Source organism: Octodon degus, unplaced genomic scaffold (genome assembly GCF_000260255.1).
Source record: "Octodon degus isolate 3935 unplaced genomic scaffold, OctDeg1.0 scaffold00123, whole genome shotgun sequence".
Taxonomy (NCBI): Eukaryota; Metazoa; Chordata; class Mammalia; order Rodentia; family Octodontidae; genus Octodon; species Octodon degus.
The window spans coordinates 4,789,187-4,808,145 of NW_004524699.1; the positions used below are offsets into that span (position 1 = coordinate 4,789,187).

The 18,959-nt window shown below is 53.6% G+C and overlaps 1 protein-coding gene and 3 non-coding genes across 13 annotated transcripts in view; all 4 read right to left on the reverse strand.

Annotated features, from left to right (window-relative positions):
- Window positions 1–765: 765 nt before the first annotated feature.
- Window positions 766–18,959, reverse strand: part of Prrc2b (proline rich coiled-coil 2B) — a 59,620-nt gene continuing 41,426 nt past the window's right edge. For 2 of the 10 annotated variants that reach the window (XM_023700306.1, XM_023700301.1), the window contains exons 19-31: window positions 16,155–16,237; window positions 15,510–15,698; window positions 15,183–15,380; window positions 14,757–14,843; window positions 13,613–13,717; window positions 13,319–13,511; window positions 12,550–12,647; window positions 10,768–10,895; window positions 10,183–10,423; window positions 8,787–8,942; window positions 8,073–8,164; window positions 6,050–6,131; window positions 766–4,877 (exon numbers count right to left, since the gene is read on the reverse strand). In XM_023700306.1, coding sequence (XP_023556074.1) covers window positions 4,743–4,877; window positions 6,050–6,131; window positions 8,073–8,164; window positions 8,787–8,942; window positions 10,183–10,423; window positions 10,768–10,895; window positions 12,550–12,647; window positions 13,319–13,511; window positions 13,613–13,717; window positions 14,757–14,843; window positions 15,183–15,380; window positions 15,510–15,698; window positions 16,155–16,237 — 1,787 coding nt within the window. In that variant the 3' untranslated portion in view covers window positions 766–4,742. Of the gene's footprint in view, window positions 4,878–6,049; window positions 6,132–8,072; window positions 8,165–8,786; window positions 8,946–10,182; window positions 10,424–10,767; window positions 10,896–12,549; window positions 12,648–13,318; window positions 13,512–13,612; window positions 13,718–14,756; window positions 14,844–15,182; window positions 15,381–15,509; window positions 15,702–16,154; window positions 16,238–18,959 lie in introns of all 10 variants that reach the window. The other 8 variants (XM_023700304.1, XM_023700298.1, XM_023700299.1 and 5 more) reach the window with 5 other exon arrangements.
- Window positions 9,470–9,554, reverse strand: LOC111812429. The gene has a single exon (XR_002817943.1). It is a non-coding gene; the product is annotated as a small nucleolar RNA SNORD62 (small nucleolar RNA).
- On the reverse strand, window positions 12,827–12,912 carry LOC111812428. The gene has a single exon (XR_002817942.1). It is a non-coding gene; the product is annotated as a small nucleolar RNA SNORD62 (small nucleolar RNA).
- LOC111812427 lies at window positions 14,100–14,185 on the reverse strand. The gene has a single exon (XR_002817941.1). It is a non-coding gene; the product is annotated as a small nucleolar RNA SNORD62 (small nucleolar RNA).

Below are 18,959 nucleotides of genomic sequence, written 5' to 3' on the forward strand. Positions count from 1 at the left end.
AGTTTGACTCCCACAACACTCCAGCCAGCTAAACCATGCCTAAGGGCATTCAGAGCAAAAAAACAAAAACAAAAAACACTTATTCCGTTTTGGGGGCCGGGGAGATGGCTCAGTAGGATAAGTGCTTGACTGGCAAACTCAAGGAACTGAGTTCAATCCCCGGTTCTGCAAAAAAAAAAAAAAAAAAAAATCATCATCCCAGACCTGGGTCACTCTTTTCCCACCCAAAAGTGCAGCAAAATCCTTTTTGTCTTCATGCACAAACTGTCCCAGGAGTGGCAACACACGTCACATCAAATTATTGTCAGTCATTTCTTTTGTGTGTGTGTGTGTGTGGCCAGCTCAGCCCACCAGGGGGCGGGTCTGGCTGGCATGTGGTGCTGGGGATCGAACCGCGGTCCCTGTGCTTCGCCAAGCTTGCTCCAAGTAGGTGCTCTAGACCACTGAGCCATCTCACCAGCCCCATTGTCAGTCATTTCACTGGAGTGGAATGAGACAAATACTGTGCACACCTGGGAGCCATCCACAGAGAGGGAGGGACACAGCCCGACGCTGTAGCTCCATGAAGCTGCAGCTCATTAGCAGTTTCCGACCCTCTCTTCCAAAGCCCAGCTCCACCAAGGCATTCCAGCCAGGCCACACCTGTTTATATGTTACAGGTCTGTAAAACAGGTTCTGCCACCTGTATGTCCCTTTTTCTTTTCTCTCGTCAAATGGCTAGGAAGCAAGGGATACACAACTTGAGAAAGCATGTTTAGCTTTATTTTTTTTTTACTTTTTTTATTTAAATAAGGAGAGTTCTTTCATATGGAAAGAGCTAGTACAATCACATATTTGAAAGGAGAAACAACAGGTACTGAACTGGAGGGAAGGGAGAGTGAGTGTCCAGCACAGCGTGTGAATCCATGATTCCGTTTCCCATCCGAGGTAAAATTTTCCCCAAACACATAAACAAGCTGCACAGTACACCTTTAGCCATCGTCTGCCCTTTCAAATATCTGGTCTACATGAAAAGACAAAGAGAGGAAAGGCCAAAATGAAAAAAAAAGAGAAATAAAAAAGAACCTGCTCAAAAAATAAAACCCCCCAAAATCCTTTTTTACTACACAAGGCATGAGGTCAAAAGCTTTAGAGTACAGTGGAAGAGTGCAGAAAACCCTCCGTACAGAGCCTTGATAGGAGTCTCCGCACACGGCTTCCTGACATGCTGAAGACAGGGTGCTGCTGCCGTCTTGGAGGCCACTGAGCTGGGATGAAGAAACAGTTCATGGCAGGTCTTCCATGCCTTAACACTCACTAGCCAGACATGTGTTGGTGATTCCGGTGAAGAACACAGCTGGGTGATAGGGTCTGTCCCCAGCACGAGCCACTCCTGTCCAGATGACCTGTCTCAGGTCACCAGTCTCATAGTCACAGCTGGCTTTTTGGGAATCTGCATTTCCCTTTCATCATAGAACATGATGAAGCAAATACACACCAGTATTCTTAGTTATCAAAGGCCATTTCCAACAGACCTTCTACCCAGGCTTGCTCTGCACAAAGCATGAGGGAACACAGGTTTGAAGGCAACATGCAGCTAGTTGGCAGAGGGGAAGCCAGTAGGTGTCGGGGAGGGGCTCCGCCAGACCTGCCACACACTGCCTCAGCAACACACTCACCTCCTGCTCTCTGGGTGAGTCAGTTATAAACCTCACCACTGACCATCTGGAAGGCAGATCCAGAAGCCAGGAGGGCAGTGGTGATGTTTAACAAGTTACTCCAGCATCCCTAGAAGCAGCTGGCATGACCACGGTTTTGGAACTCAACCAACTTTTCTGGCTGTGTAATAAAGTCCTCCTTTGTTTTCCCTCTTATGGAATCCAGAACCAGAAGGGTTCTATGAATTCAGTCTGAAAACAATAATGGAAGTAAAACAGGAAGTAACAGTTATAAAATCAGACCAAATGCAGCTGGCAGCAGTTTTCAGAGGGTGGACTTTGAATCTCAGATGCCCCACACTTTCACTCCAGAGCTGTCAGAGGACCAACACCACTACAAAGTCACTTGGGTGTCAAGCAACAGGCAGTACCATCAACCTTGGCAAAGCTGCCAGTGTCAGGCGGTGACTGGAATAGGCCTCGCTGAGAAGATTCTGCACTCACCTGCCCCCCAATTGCCTCAGAGTATGAAAAGCACATAAGGTGCTGGGATTCGCCTATTCCAGCCAAGGGCATCCTGGCCAAAGCCTGCGCACGCACATGCAATCTGAGGATGGGGGCTAAAACCAAAGACCCCAATCCTATTACCATGAGCTTGGCTCGAAAACCACATAAGAGATATTGCACCATAAATAATCTCTGTACTAAGAACTGTTTACTCAGACCATGGAAGGGATTGGGAGGCAGGGGGCCTGAGGCCTGTGCTCTGCCCCCACAGCCTAGTTTTAAACCTGCATCTCAGCAGGGAAGAACCCACAGCTGAGGTCACAGTGGCAAAAGCACTGAACTTTACATGCAAATTCCTGGCCTTTCCTGCAGAGTAATTCAGACATTATATATAAATAGAGAAATGGAACATTTACTTTTTCACCTAGACCTACAACATCAATACATATAAATAAATTCTAGTGTTTTTTGTTTTTTTTTTAGGGTGAGGAGGAGAGAGGAAGAAATACAGGGTGCAAAGGGGCTGAGATCAGGTGACTTTTTTTCAGGTGACTGTCACTCTTACTGTAGGCCTGCCTAAAGGGCACATCTTGCATTTCTAACAGCACCCAGGACCGTTCTGTTGAACTGGATAAATCATGTGCACCAGCATCACGTGAGCAGGTCTGGCTGTGTTTTTAAAGGGAACAGGCAGAGGTGGCCACAGGCTCCAGCTGACCAGGCTCATCCATTGGCTGCTAGTGGGAGCGGGGAGGATAGAGAACTCACCACAGGGACAGGGACCAGACACTTGCATGGGGAGGAGAGCAATGAGACCTGGGGAGACCAGTGCTAGAGACTCCAAGTGGACGGCCCTTTGAGAAAAGATGGAAGAGTAAAGGCTGATGGGATGGAGAAAAGACAAGCTAGGAAGATCTGCGGGTGGAGGCAAGGGGGAGAGCGGCCAAGTGTTCTAGATGAAGCAGAGAAGCATCTTCCAGTAAGACTGCTCCGTTCAGATGCCACTGGGACTACACCATACTGCGTGCTGGGGGTGCAGGGTGACCCCCCCCCCCACATTGACATAGAATGACCAAACGTGGATTCGGAGTCCCTAAGGTATATCCTTCCTCAGGCTCCACACTAGACACAGTTCAGAACTTGAGCAGCTGTCACATCCGTGGTGACGAGAGCAGGCTGTGGGCATGGCCAAGCCCCTGCATGTACAGCAAACTCTCCAAGCCAAGTCTCAGGGACACCAGTAGGGCACACAGCAGTTTCCGCAGTCAGGTGGTGAACTCTAAAGGCAGTTGAGGAACTGGAAGTTCTCCTGTACTTTGCTTGAAATGATGGAGTAGGGATGACTTCCTCTTTCTGACTTTAAAACAAGCCCACAGCAGTGGCTCATAGTAGCCTTCCATGAGGCAGCTCTGTAGACTCAAGAGGCTGCGTTTCAGGGGCTGCTAAGCTTTTCTGGAACTAGAGGCCCACCCACCCATTTGACCAGAGTCCCCTAACCCAACCAGGACAGACCCCATGACTGTGCTTTAGGAACCACATGCCTTTGCTGCAGCCACCGCCAAGCTGATGTCCGTGAGTTCCTGCCACTGTGATTTAGTGATGTGCTGGGTGGGACACTGCAGGCTCACAGAGGCAGCAAGTTATGGGTCATGAAAGGCTGAGGAGAGGAAGTGATGCACACAGTGGCCCCCAAAGGCAGGGGTGCAGGGCCCGAAGCAAAGCACACCCACCAGTGGGGCCTGTGGTGTGTTGCCCACTTGGGCCATCTTGGCCAATCTCGGAAATGACAGGAACCGTACCCCCACAATAATGCACCCCAGTCAGCTGTCCAATGGCTTCAGCAGAGCCCAGGTCCAAAATTCCTGAAACTCGCGTTACAAGGCCTGATGTGAGGCCAGGCCTGGCACCCAACTGTGATGCCCCCTGCCCTCTGCTCTGCTCCCCTGCAGCCTCCAGCGGCAAGCAAACCCCAGTGCTCACAGCTGTGTCCTCCCTCAGTGAGGCCAAAAGGTGACCAGCTTGGGGGAGCAGGTTCTTAAAAGCCATCTCTTAAGGTGTCGCAGTGACACATCCAACAGGACAAGGTAAAAGGAGACCATTAGGGACAGCAGAGCGGGCTAGGGAGAGGACAGCAAGGAACGTATAAAAGTTCAGCTGTACAGACGTAGCTGGCATTTTTTTTTCCTTTCCCCTTTGTAAAAAACCTTAGCTGCTTTTAAAACAAAAAGCTTCAGGCTAAAATGACCCTGCTGCCAAGCCACTGTGGCTGGGGGTGGGGCGGGCAGTAGGGCTGCGGTGCACGCACGAAAGGCGACTCACTCCAGTCACTGGGAAGGAGGGGACGGGAGGGAGGGAGGGAGGGAGGGAGGAAGGGAGGGAGTCGGTGCTCTTTTTGTCGTGAAGCAAGCAGGTCAATGCCACATTTCCACGGTGTGAGCTGGTTGACAATGGAGCTTTCAGGGGTGGAGGAGAGGAGGACCTCTTCGTCCAGGCCGGTGAGTGCTGGATCCAGTGAGGTTTCCAAGTGGTGGTTGTCCTGTCCAGGCCAGATGGTGGCACTGTCCCTGTTGGGGTGAGGCAAGGTGGCGGCCAGGCAAATCAGGCTTTACTTTCCTCCACTTTGACTGCCCGAGGCTTGATGGCTCCGGTGCGCTTCATCTGGGAAGTGGCCGAGGGAGCCTCCTGCAGCTTCACGGCTCCCAAGCTGGGCTTCTCATCCACTCGCTGTTTGGCCTTTGGACAGATGAATGGGAAAAAGAAAAAGTGACTCTAAGGCAGAAACATCTGTTCAGAGGCACAGCTCCTACCATTCCCTTCCTGCTCCTGAGTCACCAAGAAAACCTACTCTGAGATGTCTGTCCCTTTGTGAAGGATCAGACTTAGAATTCTGTCATTCTTCTAGTAAGGAACCTAGTGTCTGACTGTCCTGTTCCCTCCCCATGGGCATCGAGTGCAGTGATTTGGAGAGGCAGAGAGACACCAGGTCCTCCACAAAGAATTCAGCGATGGTACGTCCTGGGGCAGACACTTTCTGACCAGAACCTTTTCAAATCAGCGCACCCCAGGCCCCACAGGCAAAAGAAAATCCTTCCAGCAGTTTCAAGTGTACCCCACGAGCCCTGAGTCCCAGGCTGTCCGCAGTGGGGAGGAGCCAGGCACCTGGTTCTCTTGGACCCCTGACCGTGACTCAGTCACACCTACTGTGCAAGACCCTTTCCCCAGGACCCTCGCCTGGCCTGAAGATTCCCATTCAAGGTTCTGAATCTGTAGCTCCGCACAGTGGAGGGTGTGCCCAGAGTTCTCAGTGCCCAGAACTCTGGGAAAAACTTTGGAAGTTCCTCCAACAGACACCATGTGGTGACCCCAGAGGAACCTGCAGTGAGGGATGCGATGAGAGCAGCTGCCCTCCCCCCAGGTCCTGAGCTCTGGAGCCCCAGAATACGCTTCAGAGGAGGGAAGAAAATAGTGCCCGCAGGAAGACACAGAAATCCTCACTGAGAATCAGAGGAGCTTAGTTCTCTCTGTGATCCCACCCAGCCGCGACAGACAAGACACGCCACTTTCTAGAGCTAGCACGTGCACACACCCCAGCTGCTAACACTAACCCATAGGCCTAACTGGGTCTCCCAGAGCGCCAGGGCAGCCCCACATGGCGGGGGGGCCCACCTGCTGGCATCACCTCCTCTTAGGAACCAGTATCCTTCCCTCTCTGCAGGACAAGGAAGGATCCAGATGCCCATCAAGAAGAGACATGCCTTCACCAGAAGGGGCTCAGGCGGCCAGCTCATGCTAGGGCATGTCTTTATTAAAGGAGCACTCAATTGGTTGGACAATCCCTTCTCCTTTGGCGCTGGGAGACAGGCCTAAGTGTTCAGGGCTGCAGGGTCTGGAAAGCCAACTTCTACCTGTTGAACGTAGTGTCCCTGCACAGAGCCCATGTTAACTGCTGATCCAGAGGGCTTCCCACTGGGGCTAGCAGAGCTAGGCCTGAAAAAACCAAAGGCAGGGGTTGAGAATACACATGCGTCACCACAGAAACGGAGTCAAAGCCTAGCATGTAGGAGGCACAAGGAAGGAAGGTCCCTCTGGCCAGAGGCACTTGCCCTGCGCCACGGGAAAGCTCTCAGATGGAAAAAAAATAGACCCGAGATAGCAAGAATGCAGAAAGGGGAAGGGTGGTTGTCACTGTCCACCTTGACACTGCTAGGAGATACCCTAGGAGAGGCCAGGGTCCTGCTCTGCGCTCCACGTGACTCCTTATATCAGCGTGTGGCAGCAGGTGCTACAGGAAAAGGTTCTGTGGGCCACAAGCGCGAGTGTTGTGCAGAGCCCACCAGGAACTGCTGAGACCCTGTGCCGTGGTGGCGGCTCTATCTGAAAAAGCCCTCTCAGGCACGGTACACCCAGTGCTGGCCAGGGACCCGTTGTGCAGGGCATGCCTCAACAGCCTGTTTTCCACAAACTCTTCCCTTCCATGAGAACAGGCTGCTAGTTAGGTTTCTAAATCTGCCCATCCCGCTGGGTATGGTGGTACACACCTGTGATCCTAGCACTTGGGAGGCTGAGGCAGAAGGTTCTCTGCAAGTTTAGGCTACAATACAGTGAGTTCAAGGCCAGCCTGAATTACATGTGAGACCCTGTCTCTACACAAGTACTCTAGAACCCCCACAGATGATACTCAAACCCCTTACATGAAATGGGGTGGTGTTTACATATAACATTCTCCTGTACATTTTTGGGGGTATTGGGGATTGAAGCAGCACTCCCAGACCCCTCTTGTATACTTTAGATAATCTCAAGATTCTTTAAAAATTCTCTCTCTATATATAGCTGTCACACTGGGTCATTTCAGAAAGAAATGGTCCGCCCTCCCCAAGTCCTTGGCCCTGTAGCTGTGCCCTCCAGGAGTGAAGCTGCTGCCTGGCCGCAGCTGCAAACACGTAGAAGCAGCTTGTGGCATGAGTCTGTTTTCTGCAGCCCGCTCTGTGACAGCAGAGGGCTGGAGCAAGTGGGAGCCCTTGATCCCTCCCTGCCCTCGTGCCCCATGCCACATCCCACTCTGTGTTCTGGCCACACAATCCTGCTGTGCCGCTCTAGCAATGGGTAATGGTAGGAAACAAAATGTACCGACACACTCAACAGCAAAGCCAAGACTGCAAGGACAGAAAAAAGATGAAATGGGAAAAAATCAAAGTCTTTCTCTAGAAGCGTGGGTTGGAAATGCAGAGCCATGACACAGAGGACCCCCAGCCTAGCTGCATGGGCAGAATGACCACTGTGGTAGCCCATCACAGCTGGGCTCTAACTGCAGAGTGCCTGCTGGCGGCGTGATTTAGCACTTGGGGTGACAGTGTTAATGTCTCTTGTACACAGCACTGTGCATTGTATGTGTCTGTCCCACTCATTTGCAAATGCAAGAGGAGGCCCAGGAATGTCCTGTGTGAACGGGAGTTGACATGTACCCACCCTCACAGCCCAGGGGCACAGCCACCTTCTCACCCAGCACAGGGGGCCTGTGGATCTTGTTGTGAACCCAATAAAGCTGCCTCCGAATCAGGCTAAGACAATTACGGGATGGAGACAGAGGGAAACAAAAGTAGGTGCAAGAACTTGGGGTAGAGAGCCCTCACCACCAGCAACAGAAAGCTGCCCAGCAGGGCTGTTCTTTCCCCTCTAGAAAGCTGTTTCAATCTAGCACATCTTATTCAAATGATGAAAACCAAATCCAGTCTCTCCAATCCCCAGCATCCTCCCATGGTTAACTAAAGCACAAGCACACCCCACAGACTTCTTGGCGACACATGGGCCCACCATGAGGACCATGTCCTGGAGCTCTTTGGCTGCTGGTACAGGGCCGAAGAGCTCCTATGAGTCTCTGAGGGTCACGTCCACAGTGCCCTCAGCCCCAGCCCCTAGAGTGCTCTGTACCTGTAGGTCTGTGGCGATGGTATGGAGCCTCCTGTAGGAACATTCTGTTTACTGTCGGCAAAGTGGAAGCCTTTCAGCTCCATCTGAGAGGACTAAAGGAACCAAGAAGCAAACTGTCATCTGATGGCCCCAGAGATGGCCCAGGCTCAAAAGAGGCTTCTTAGAGGCAAGAAAGATCTAACTGTGTGGGGTTTTTGTTGTTGTTGCTCTCTGAGACGGGATCTCTCTATGTGGTTGAGGCTGGTCATGAACTTGTGATTCTCCCGCATTAACCTCCTCAGTGCTGGGATTACAGACATGCCCCACCACACCTGGCTATGTTTGTTGTTCAAGCAGGGCAGGAGAGCAAACTACACAGCCAGAAGGGATTGGCCGTACTGTCGGCATTCACCCAGATGTCATCCACAGCAGAGCCACCTGGACCCAGTCAGAAATACAGGCTCCTGGCCCTCGGGCCTGTACCCCAGCCAGGGTCTTGACTGCCATCTGTGATGGCTGTCCTCAGCTATGGCTTCCTTCCGTTTTGCTGTCTCACCTATACCCAAGCTTGTTTTTGTTATGAGCATACACAGAAACAGGAGTCCCTGACCTCTGGAATGCTGAGGACTGCCTCACAGGAAAGCCACAATCTGGGAGGCCAAGACCTGCAACTTTCTACACAGTGGGTCCTAGCTAGGTCCCTCCCCGGAACACAGGTGGATGGGTCACCTTTACCTCTCTGCTGGTGTTCAGGACTGGTGGCTGGGACCCAGGTGGAGGAATCCTTCGGGGGGCCCCAACAGAGAGGCTCTGCCCCGCTGGCAGCTGAATGGACTGTGGCAGGATCAGTGGCTGCTGCCCAGAGCCGTACCGAGGCAGTGGCATGGTCAGCTGCTGGACAACAGGACAGTCAGGAAGAGGAGCAGACATCAGGGAAAAAGCCCATCACACACATGTACCACACTTGTTAACCGCACCTCTGCACCTCTGCACGGAGCTGCACACATCTGTAGCTCTCCGTGCCACAGCCCACAAAGCACAGGTGCCGTGGACGCCACAGACAACCACTGGACACAGCTACAGGCTGCTCAGGGCCGTGTGTGTGCGTGCATGCACATGCGCGTGCACACACCCTAGTGAGCTGCCTGGGCTGGAAGGAAAGGAGGAATTAAAAGCACCAGGAAATAATAACTAGCACCACCCCAAAATCAATAGCCATACTAAGTGCCAAAAGATGCAAGTTGCGCAGGAAGTGTACCTCTGGGCCCTGAGTGAAAAACAAATATGATCATCGGTGTACTACTCTGCATTACGGGGTATGGGAAACAAGCCCCAGCTAGAGCGAGGTCAGTTTGAAGCGTGCTGCGCCAGGTGCCTGCAAGCCTAAGTCCAGAACGAGAAGGGTGGGCCACCCTGCGTCTCTCAGTCACTGTCCTCTTCATCTCCCTGTGTTGAGTCCACAGTAAAGGGTCAGAAGGATCTATTGGAATTCCATCACTGAGACATGTGGCACCACGTGCTTTCGCTCACGCTCCGGCTCAGGGCACGGCAGGTTAAGGATGAAGGTGGTGGGGATACGCCGTGGTGGGTGTAGCACTTGTGTGGCCTCACTGAAGGGACTGCCCTGGCTGCTGCGACTGCAGGCTGGAGGGCCCTGGGGCACAAAGTGAGTCTGAGGGAGCAGGGGTTCACGTGGGGGGTGCTGCATCCCCTTTCAAGGCAGAGCCAGAAGACCCACTGAGGATCACGGGTGTGGAAAGGGGAAGAGGCCCAGTTACTAATAGTGACAGAGTAGATGGACCAGACAGCACAGCAGACAGGAGAGAACTCCTGCTCAAACGAGGGATTTGGTACTGTGAGTAGGGTAGACTTTGGTGGGGATTCAGAGAGAAAAGACTAATAGGATATAGGAACACCACCCCCCCGACAGCCACAGTTTCGGGGAGCCGAAATGGCCTCCAACTGGGGGAAAGCAGGGTCTCAGAACAGACCACATGGGCGAGGCTGAGCTCAGCAAGGCAGAACATCAGCGGGTTATGAGGGCCACGTCAGCACACACAGGGCAGTGCAGGGATGGGGCGGTCACCAGAAAGCACTGGCTGCTGGAAGGCAAGGGCGACTGACTCCTGACCTGTGGCAGCTGGGAGTCCAGCATCTGGGAGGCACCCAGCCCAGCAGCCTGGCCGAGCTGGCCCTCATAGACCAAGGCCTGGTTTCCGCTCATGGGCTGGTAGGGAGAGCCAGACTGGGGCTTCACCATCTCCAGGGGCTGCATGCCTGGGAATGCTGAATATGGAGGCTTCAAGGCTGTACCTCCAGACAGGATCATGGTGCTAGGCGGAGACAGGCTGGGGTGCATATACACCTGAGACCTGCACAAGTAGATGGACACACGGTCAGGTGGATGAGCCCTCTGGCAATCCCAAAGCCGGCGATCCCGACACCAGTGACCACCAGGATCCCGCAGGCTTGCCAGAATTGAGGTCCCCACTGCCCCAGAGCACCACTGAGGGGGCCTGAGTGGCCTGATGCTGCTGGTCTGGAGAAATCAATGGCCACATCCACGCTCTGGCACATAAAGACATGATGCCAAAGCCCAGGGCCCTTGGTGCATGCAGGAGGGAGGCACACAGGGATGGACACTGTCCCCACACTGAGTCCACCGGCAGCCACAGGACAAAGCCCTGGCTGCACTCCAGTCTGCATAGGAGCTCACCTGAAGGGCTGCAAGGAGCTGAAGATCTCCTGGGACTGGGAAACGGGCAGCCCGCCCCTCAGCCCAAGCTGAGCCTGGGCCTGCAGAGACGTGTGAAGGGAGATTGGGATCTGCTGGGCAGCGGCAGCCTGTGAACAGAAGCCAGGTGCTGACGGCACGCCCTACCGGGTGGCCCTGCTCCCAAACCCCACGTGGTAGGTGGCGGCTGGGTCACTGCCCCAGTGCACGGTTCAGAATCCAGCCTGGACTCCCTTCCTCCTGGTATGAGGCCCCCAGTGAAAACTGGGGAGCAGTCCCAAGCCACCATATACCCCACACTGTGATCCATTCAGCAGCAAGAAAGGATCCTGGCTGTATCTATAGCTGGAAGCAAATTTCAGAAACAAAATGTAATGCTGAATGAAATATACACACGGTATGAACCAGTTATATACAGTTATACACAATCTACATACAATTGTATACCTAGTTGGTTTTGTTTTTTTTGTTTGTTTGTTTGTTTTGTTTTTTTTGTTGTTGTTTTTTGTTGTTTTTTTGTTTTTGTTTTTTTGCAGAACCAGGGATCGAACTCAGGCCCTTGGGCAAGCGCTTATTCTACTGAGCCATCTCCCCGGCCCTGTATATGTAGTTGTATACAATCTCACAAAGCTAAATGTGATACTGAAGAATATCTTTTAAGACAGAGGTAAGATACATAAAAAATAAAATAAAAAAAAAATGAGGACCAACCAAACAGCTCAGCGGATTAAAGCGCCTGCAAGCAGGCACAAGGGCTGGGGGTTCGATACCCAGGCCTGCATGCTGGCCCTGCCCCCGGGGCGTGCTGAGATGCCAATTGAGACTGGGCGTGGTGGCGCGGGCCTATAATCCCAGCTCTTGGGAGGCTGTAAACAGGCAGATCACTACAAGTCCGATCTAGTAGTGAGACCCTGAACACCCTGTAGACCCTTCCCTAAAATACAAAAAATAAATAAGAGGGCCTGCCAGATAGCTCAGTGGATTGAAGTCCCTATTTACACAAAGTGCAGTGACTGGGGTTTGATCCCCGGCATGGTGTGCCAGCCCTGCCCCTGGGGGTGTGCTGACATAGCGGTGGAGACTGGGTGTGACGGTGCACACCTGTAAGCGCTTAGGAGGCTGAAAACAGGACAATTACTAAGAGTCCAGTCTACATAGTGAGACCCTATAGAATAATGTATGTACTAAATACATAAAAAAAAAAAAAAAAAGAGCCAGGGAGATAGCTCAGTAGGTGCAAGGGCCTGAGTTTAATCCCTGGTTCCACAAAAACAACAACAACAAAAAAAGCTCTGTCCAGCCCCCGAATGTGCACCAGGAGCAGATCCTATTGGACAGCTCCTGCGATGGGGGCACACAGGCGAGAACTGACCAGGAAACTGGACACCAGCTCTCAGAGGAACCCTGCAGAGAGCCCCACCTGTGCAGCGCAGTAAGCGTGCTGGCCCTGCAGCAAAGTGAAGCCCTCTGTTTCCACAGTCCCTCTCTAATGCCTCAGGCCTGGGGTCCAGGCCCCAATTCCCTGCATCAGAAGGAGCCCTGCTCACCACAGAAGACACTGTCTCAGATCACTTCCCAGCTAAGACCTGGGAAAGACACCTCCAAGAAGGAAACGTGAGGCCTACGGCATTGAGTCCATTCTTGTCTCTGATTTTATTCATTCAACCAATATTCTCTGGATGCAGTGTGTCATGTGGGAGAACACAGGAAGCAAGGGGATGAGGACACCAGCCTGGACCACATGCCTCCCCTGCCAGTCCTCACCTGCTGGTAGCTCTGCTGCTGAGGTATGGTCTGAGGAACGAGCCGGGGCTGACTTGCGAACACATGGCCGTCCAGGTACAAAGGAGGAAGGTGGCTGCCTGGAAATTACCCAGGAAAGGCAGAAAGGTCAAGTTGGGCTGTGGATGACGGTCCCCTTCGTGAGCACTGTCCACCTGCCCCAGGGACTCTGCACTGAGAGCAGAGAGCAGAGCCTGCCTCAGCGCTCATCCAAAGCCCCCGCCTTCAGGAGGCCACTACTGACGGAAGAGCTGCCTGGTCTCTCAGTCACTGTCCTCGTCATCTCCCTGCTATTGAGTCCACAGTGGAGGGTCAGAAGGATCTATTGGAACCACATCACTGAGACCTTGGCACTGGCCCTCAGAGTCCCTACATGCTCCAGTACCAATACCCCAAAGGATGGTGACAAGGACAAAAACAGCTACCTCTGCTGGAGGGAACCTTCTAGGTGAGTCCTCGCTTCATGGTGTGGCTAGCACATGCAGCACTGTCATAGGCCACTTCAGAGAAGCAAGCTGTGGCCTGGTGAGCTGCCCACTGCCAGAGGTGGCATGGCCCCCACATTAACTGGCTCTGACTCAAGGCCACTGCCCTTACCATGGGGTAGGAGAGGCTCACTGTGACCCACAGTTGGGAAGTATGGGGTGCACTTGCAGGGCCTAGAAAGCTGTGACCACCAGACTTACAATGTGTCCTTCCACGCATGCCCTACATTGAGGGCTGGTGGTACACAGCGCTCAGGGCACAGTACCTGGCATTGAAGCGGAAGGCGCGACAGAGGCCACAGGCATGGGTGGCATGGACACTCCGCCGAAGGAGCTGTAGTTCCCTCCATTGGAGGCACCCACCGAGGCTGGAGGCTGGAGGCCTGAGCCCGCACCCCCTGGGGAGCTCTGCTCCGGCAAGCTGGGCGAGTTTTCCCAAGCCTTGCGCGCAGACTCCATCTTCAGAGGCAAAGAGAAGAAAGGATGCGAATTACTACCAGGCCTGGTGGGAACCCCGGCTCCTCCCCTCCACCTTTTCACCCTGTTCAAGGCCCAGTCACCTTCAGTGTGAGGTCAGCTGTGGGGAAGGACATAGGGGACAGACCGATGGCCCTCTGGATGTGATGATCCCGCCGGAGAATGGGAATGCTTTGTGTTAACCCTGCCTGGAGATCGGGAGAAAGGAAACCATGGAAGACACAGATGGAAACAAGGGAACAAGGTGGCCCTTCAGGCTTGTCTGCATGGCCCCCAGCCATGACTGAGGCCCCTCAAGGGGATGCCCTCCTCCACTTCCTCACGGAAGTCCGTCGACACCCCTGCAGAGCCATTCATTCAGGGACTGTCCTCTCCAAGGAACATAAAAGTGGACTGGAGAGATGCCCAGGGGTAGGGAGAGAGCGTCTGCCTGTCACTCAGTGCCTCGGGAAACTGAGAAAGAGGTCGCTGGCACACTGGTGGGAAGTCCTGTGCTAGGTTCTCGGGCAGGGCCAGGCAATGTGAGAACGTGAGCATCTCTGAGAAATCTCCATGGTGAGGGCTGCCCGGTCTCTCAGTCACTGTCCTCGTCATCTCCCTGCTTTTGAGTCCACAGTGGAGGGTCAGAAGGATCTATTGGAATTCCATCACTGAGACCTTGGCACTGGCCCTTGGTGACGAGGATGACATAAGGATAAAAACACTGGAGGAAACAGAACCTCAAATAGGGCAACTTGGTGAACACAGAACTTGTTCTCATGCCTGTCAGTATCCTGCAGCACTAGTACGCCTTGAACCTTTTCAGAAACACTGTCCAGCAAACCTCACTCATTCGGCAGCTCCACCCAACACCCCTCCACCAAGCAGTATGCAGAAATCATTGCACAGGCTGGCGGTAGCCCTGAGCAGGGCACAGGGGCAGGGAGGGCTCTGGGGTCACAGTGTTCAGAGCCAGGCTGTGGGGACCCCGGGGAGATGGGCACACAGGGGTCTTTCCTCCTATGCCTCCAGCCCCTGCTGGCCATCAGAAGTCCACGCAGGACTTGACCAAGCCTGGTACAGACAGGAAACCAAAGGAAGCAACCACCCCAGACCTGAGGAATGACATCAACCACACCAGAGGGTCACAACACCCAGGCATAGGTAGAAACAGCCCAGGTAGGTGGTCTGAGTCGAGAGTGAACACGTGTCGGGACCAAGGGCGTGGCAGAGGAAGCGCAGACTTACATTACTGGCCAGAGCGTCCTGAAGTTTCACGACTGGATTTCCTGCAGGTCCAGAGGCAGAGCCAGGTGGCAAACTGAAATCGGAGTCCTGGAAGAAGGACACAGTTGTGGTCATCTCTCCCCCGAGACACATGAATGTGAGTTGCCCAGAGCTCGGCACCCCGAAACACCCACGAAGCCACTAGGAGCAGGATGATCATATGCCAGAAAACTGCCCCAATCCTCCTCTCTCCCTGTCCTTGCCCCTGGCCACCTGGAAGCCCAGCTGGTGTGAGGCCATTCCGACTGCCATTGGTGGCACCTGCCGGGTCCCAGACTCCACGCCAACACTCTTCCAAGACTGTTGATCTCTCAACACAGGATGCACATCTGTCTCAGCCCCCACCTCTCCAAGTACCAAAGGAAAAAAAAGAAAACAAAGCCTCACTTTTGGGTTAACTCCAAATTCAATGGGTGGCACTGGCAGCACGGAGTCCACGTGAATCTCCACTCCATTGACAGGCGGGACAACAGCCCCTTGCAGCCGCTCGGCTCCCTCTGACCCCTTCCTATTTTTCAGAGACCGCTCGTTGCCGATGGGTCCTGGTCTGTGCTCCTTGTTCGGTCCCGAGCTTTGTTCCACATCCTTGGTGGAAAAGCAGAGGCTGAGACACGCTATCTCCAGCTTTCGGGTGGCCCAGCCACCAGCAGGAACACAACACAATGGCCCCTTCCACGCAGGCCCTGGCCACCACAGTGGGAACTTCCAGGTTACCTTTTGCTCCGACTGCTTCTGGGCCTGCTCCTTGTGGCTGTCGGCCTTGGGTTCCGCCAGGCCCGGCCCGCTCATCTCCTCTGGCTTCAGAGTACCGTACGGGGAGCTGCGCTGTGAGGAGGTCGCAGACGACTCCCGAGACTCTGCGCTCAGGTCGACGCCACTGTCTCCCTGGCTGCTCTTAAAACCCTGCTGTGCGGAGCAAAGACGGGTTAGAGCCCTGTTCCTGGCTTCAAACCACAGGCACCTCAAGGAAGACTGCACACAGCACTCACACATGTCCCCCAGCCACTTGCCCTCTAGTCCCAGCCCTGGCCCAGGCCTGCCCGCCATGTCCGGCAGGGTACATTACTGCACGAGTGCCCTGCCCTGCTCCTGACCACTACACAGGGTATCCTGAAGACCGCCAAGCGCCTTCTGCTCACACTAGACCAGAGAACGCCACCCTCCTTCCAGAGCCCTACCAGGTTGGAGTCTCCCTTGTCATCCCTGCTCCCTGGCTCCAGGAGGGACCACGCATAAGCCAGAGACAAGACTGACAACACAGTGAGTGAGGGCCTGTGGAGGGGCTTCTGGGGCAGGCCCGCAGCGGGGCAAAGCTGGGGCCAGCATGGCCAGAGTACGCTGGCCGGGGTGCACACTTACTTCGGTGGAGCTGGGTTCGGTGCCACTGAAGGCAGTGACAGCTTTCCTCCAGGAGTCGCTGGCTGTGGCCTGCACAGGGAGGGCTGCCAAAGACAGGAAGTATGTCAAAGGGACAAGCAGTTTGGAAGGCCCATTTTGGCTCAGAGAAATGAGCTCATAGAAAACTACTTCTACTACCCACCTCTCTGTGCCCCATCAGTGGCACCTCATGAGTAGCTCCGACACCCACCAGGAGCTACTGTTAGCTTCTTCACCCAGCCCTCAGACACACCCATGTTTTGGCTTTCTTTTCTTTTTCTTTTTTTTTTTTTTTTGAGGCAGTGTCTACTTTACATAGCTCAGGATGGTCTCAAACTCACTCACAGGGGTCCTCCTGCCTCAACCTCCCGAGTGCTAGGACTTAAAATATGCAGTACCATGCCCAGCCCCATGTTTCCAGATGTGCTTCTCAGCATGTTGGGGGCTTCATGCTGTCACTTAATGCACACTCGCTTGCATTCTGCATCACTACTTCCACTCTACCATGCTTTCCCTCGAGTGCCAACTATCTAGCAGCTTCGATAAAGTCCTCGAAAAATCCACGCAGGTGCTGCTGAATTTACAAGTTTAGATCCAGAAAATACTTCTGCACAAAAACATTACACGCTGTTTAACATCAGGGGCCCTCTGACCCCCCAGGAGCGCCACTGAGAGCAGAGTCCAAAGGAAGACGCGCCAGGAGGAGGAGACGCCGGCGCGCCGGCCACTGCTCAGCCTGTTGGCTGGCGGCGTGTTCAGACTGCAGGCCTCAGCACTTCTGTGACCAAACTGAACAGCACCGTGGTTCATCCAGACTTCTGCTCATTCTTTCAATTGAAGTGAAACGCTACTATTGTTATTTTAAAAGGTGCCAGAACTAATGCTTTCACCCCAAACATGAAGACAGGCTGTGTGTGGACAAGGTCAGAGTCACAGCCTGGCATCCAGGATCCTGGTGTTCGTCCTGTGGCATGGTTGGATCTCTTCTCAATGGCTTCCCCAGGCTCTACCTCTAAGCACTCACATGTCCTGCCTTATTTTTTATTTTATTTTATTTTTTAATGTATTTAGTACAGGGTCTACAGGGTTTCACTACACAGATCGGACTCATAGTGATTCTCCTGTTTTCAGGCTCCCAAGCGCTGGGATTACAGATGCACGCCAACACACCCAGTCTCAGTCATGGTCTCAGCGCGCCAGGGGGCAGGGCTGGCACACTGGGGATCCAGCCCCTGGTCCCTGCGTCTGCCTAAACAGGCACTTTAATCCTCTGAGCTATCTGGCCGGCCCTTTATTTCTTTTTGACTTTAAGAGGGAATCTTGCTATGTAGTTCAGTCTGGCCTTGAACTTGCCTCACCCTCGAGTGCTGGGATCATACGCGTGTGACACCCAGCTCGTATGTCCTTGCTTTATTTATCCATGGACCCTGTGGTCTGAGTGCAGAGCTCTGCCCGGAGGAGGCATTCCAGAAGAGTGTGTGTGCCAAGGGTGATGGTGCACACGTGGAATCCAGAACTCACTACGCCGGGCATGGCACCAGCCTCTAATCCCCGCGCTTGGGAGGCTGAGGCAGGAGGACTGCTGGGCTGTACGGTGAGCTCAGGCCTGGCGTAGTGGGACTCTATTTGTCTCAAACAACATACACAACGAAATACACTCGTCCCTCACTTATCATGGAGGTTACGTTTCTGACACCCCCGTGATAAGGGAAAATCAGTGAAGTAGCAATATAATATTTATTTTAGGATTGATATACTTTTAAGGCTTTATAAACCTTTCCCACACCTTTAAGAACACTTTTTTCTTGGCGGAACCGGGGACTGAACTCAGGCCCCTGCACTTGCCAGGGCTGCACTTATTCCACTGAGCCGTCTCCCAGCCCCAAAGAACAATTCTACTGTTCTTAACCATTTTCTAAACTCATAAACCGACGTAATTTTAATGACATACATATACTGTACGGTACGGCAAAATACTGTGATATAACGAAAAATCTGCGATAAATAATTTAAATTAATATTTTTGCAGGAGAGCTCCCGGCTACCATGCGCAGGCGGGACCTACCCAGTCGAAGCCCAGGCGCAGCGTGGGAGACACTTTTCCACCCCCTTGGGATACCTCCACCACTCTGCAGCCCCCCCCCCACCCGCTGAGTGAGAACTTCTGCTGCATTCTCGGGACCCCCCAGATCCAGCCCTAGCCCAGACCCGCTGAATGTGTGGGAGAGCTTCCAGCTACCCTGCACGGCAGGACCTGTCCGGCCCAGGCCCAGGTGCAGCGTAGGGAGGACCCTCTTCCACTCCCTTGGGACACCCCCCACCACTCCACAGTCCCCCCACTCCTACCATTGAGTGAGAACTTCTGCTGTGTTCTCAGGACCCCCAGATCCAGTTCTAGCCCAGGCCCGGTGAGTGTGTGGGAGAGCTTCCTCTCCCCCCTACTCCACCTTGTCCCCTCAGCTCAGGCCTGGCATACAGGCCTGGGGTGAAACTTTGCAGCTGCAGTCCCTGCAGAGAGTGTAGGGGACAGAACCACCCAGCTAGTCCAGGAGCAGAACATCTTGCCAGAGGGGCACAACAGGTTCACTCCGAAGGGCGGCAGCAGGAAGGAGCTGAGCACAGCAGCCAGACCCAAGCGAGGCACAGCTGGATAAATACAAACTCTGTAGATCTGCACCTGAACTTCAGTAGGTGCTAAGGCTATAACTGCACCAAAGATCTACAACAAAGGTCAGAAGACAGTGCTACACAAAATGACAACGAGAAGGAGCAAAATGCAATCTCAGA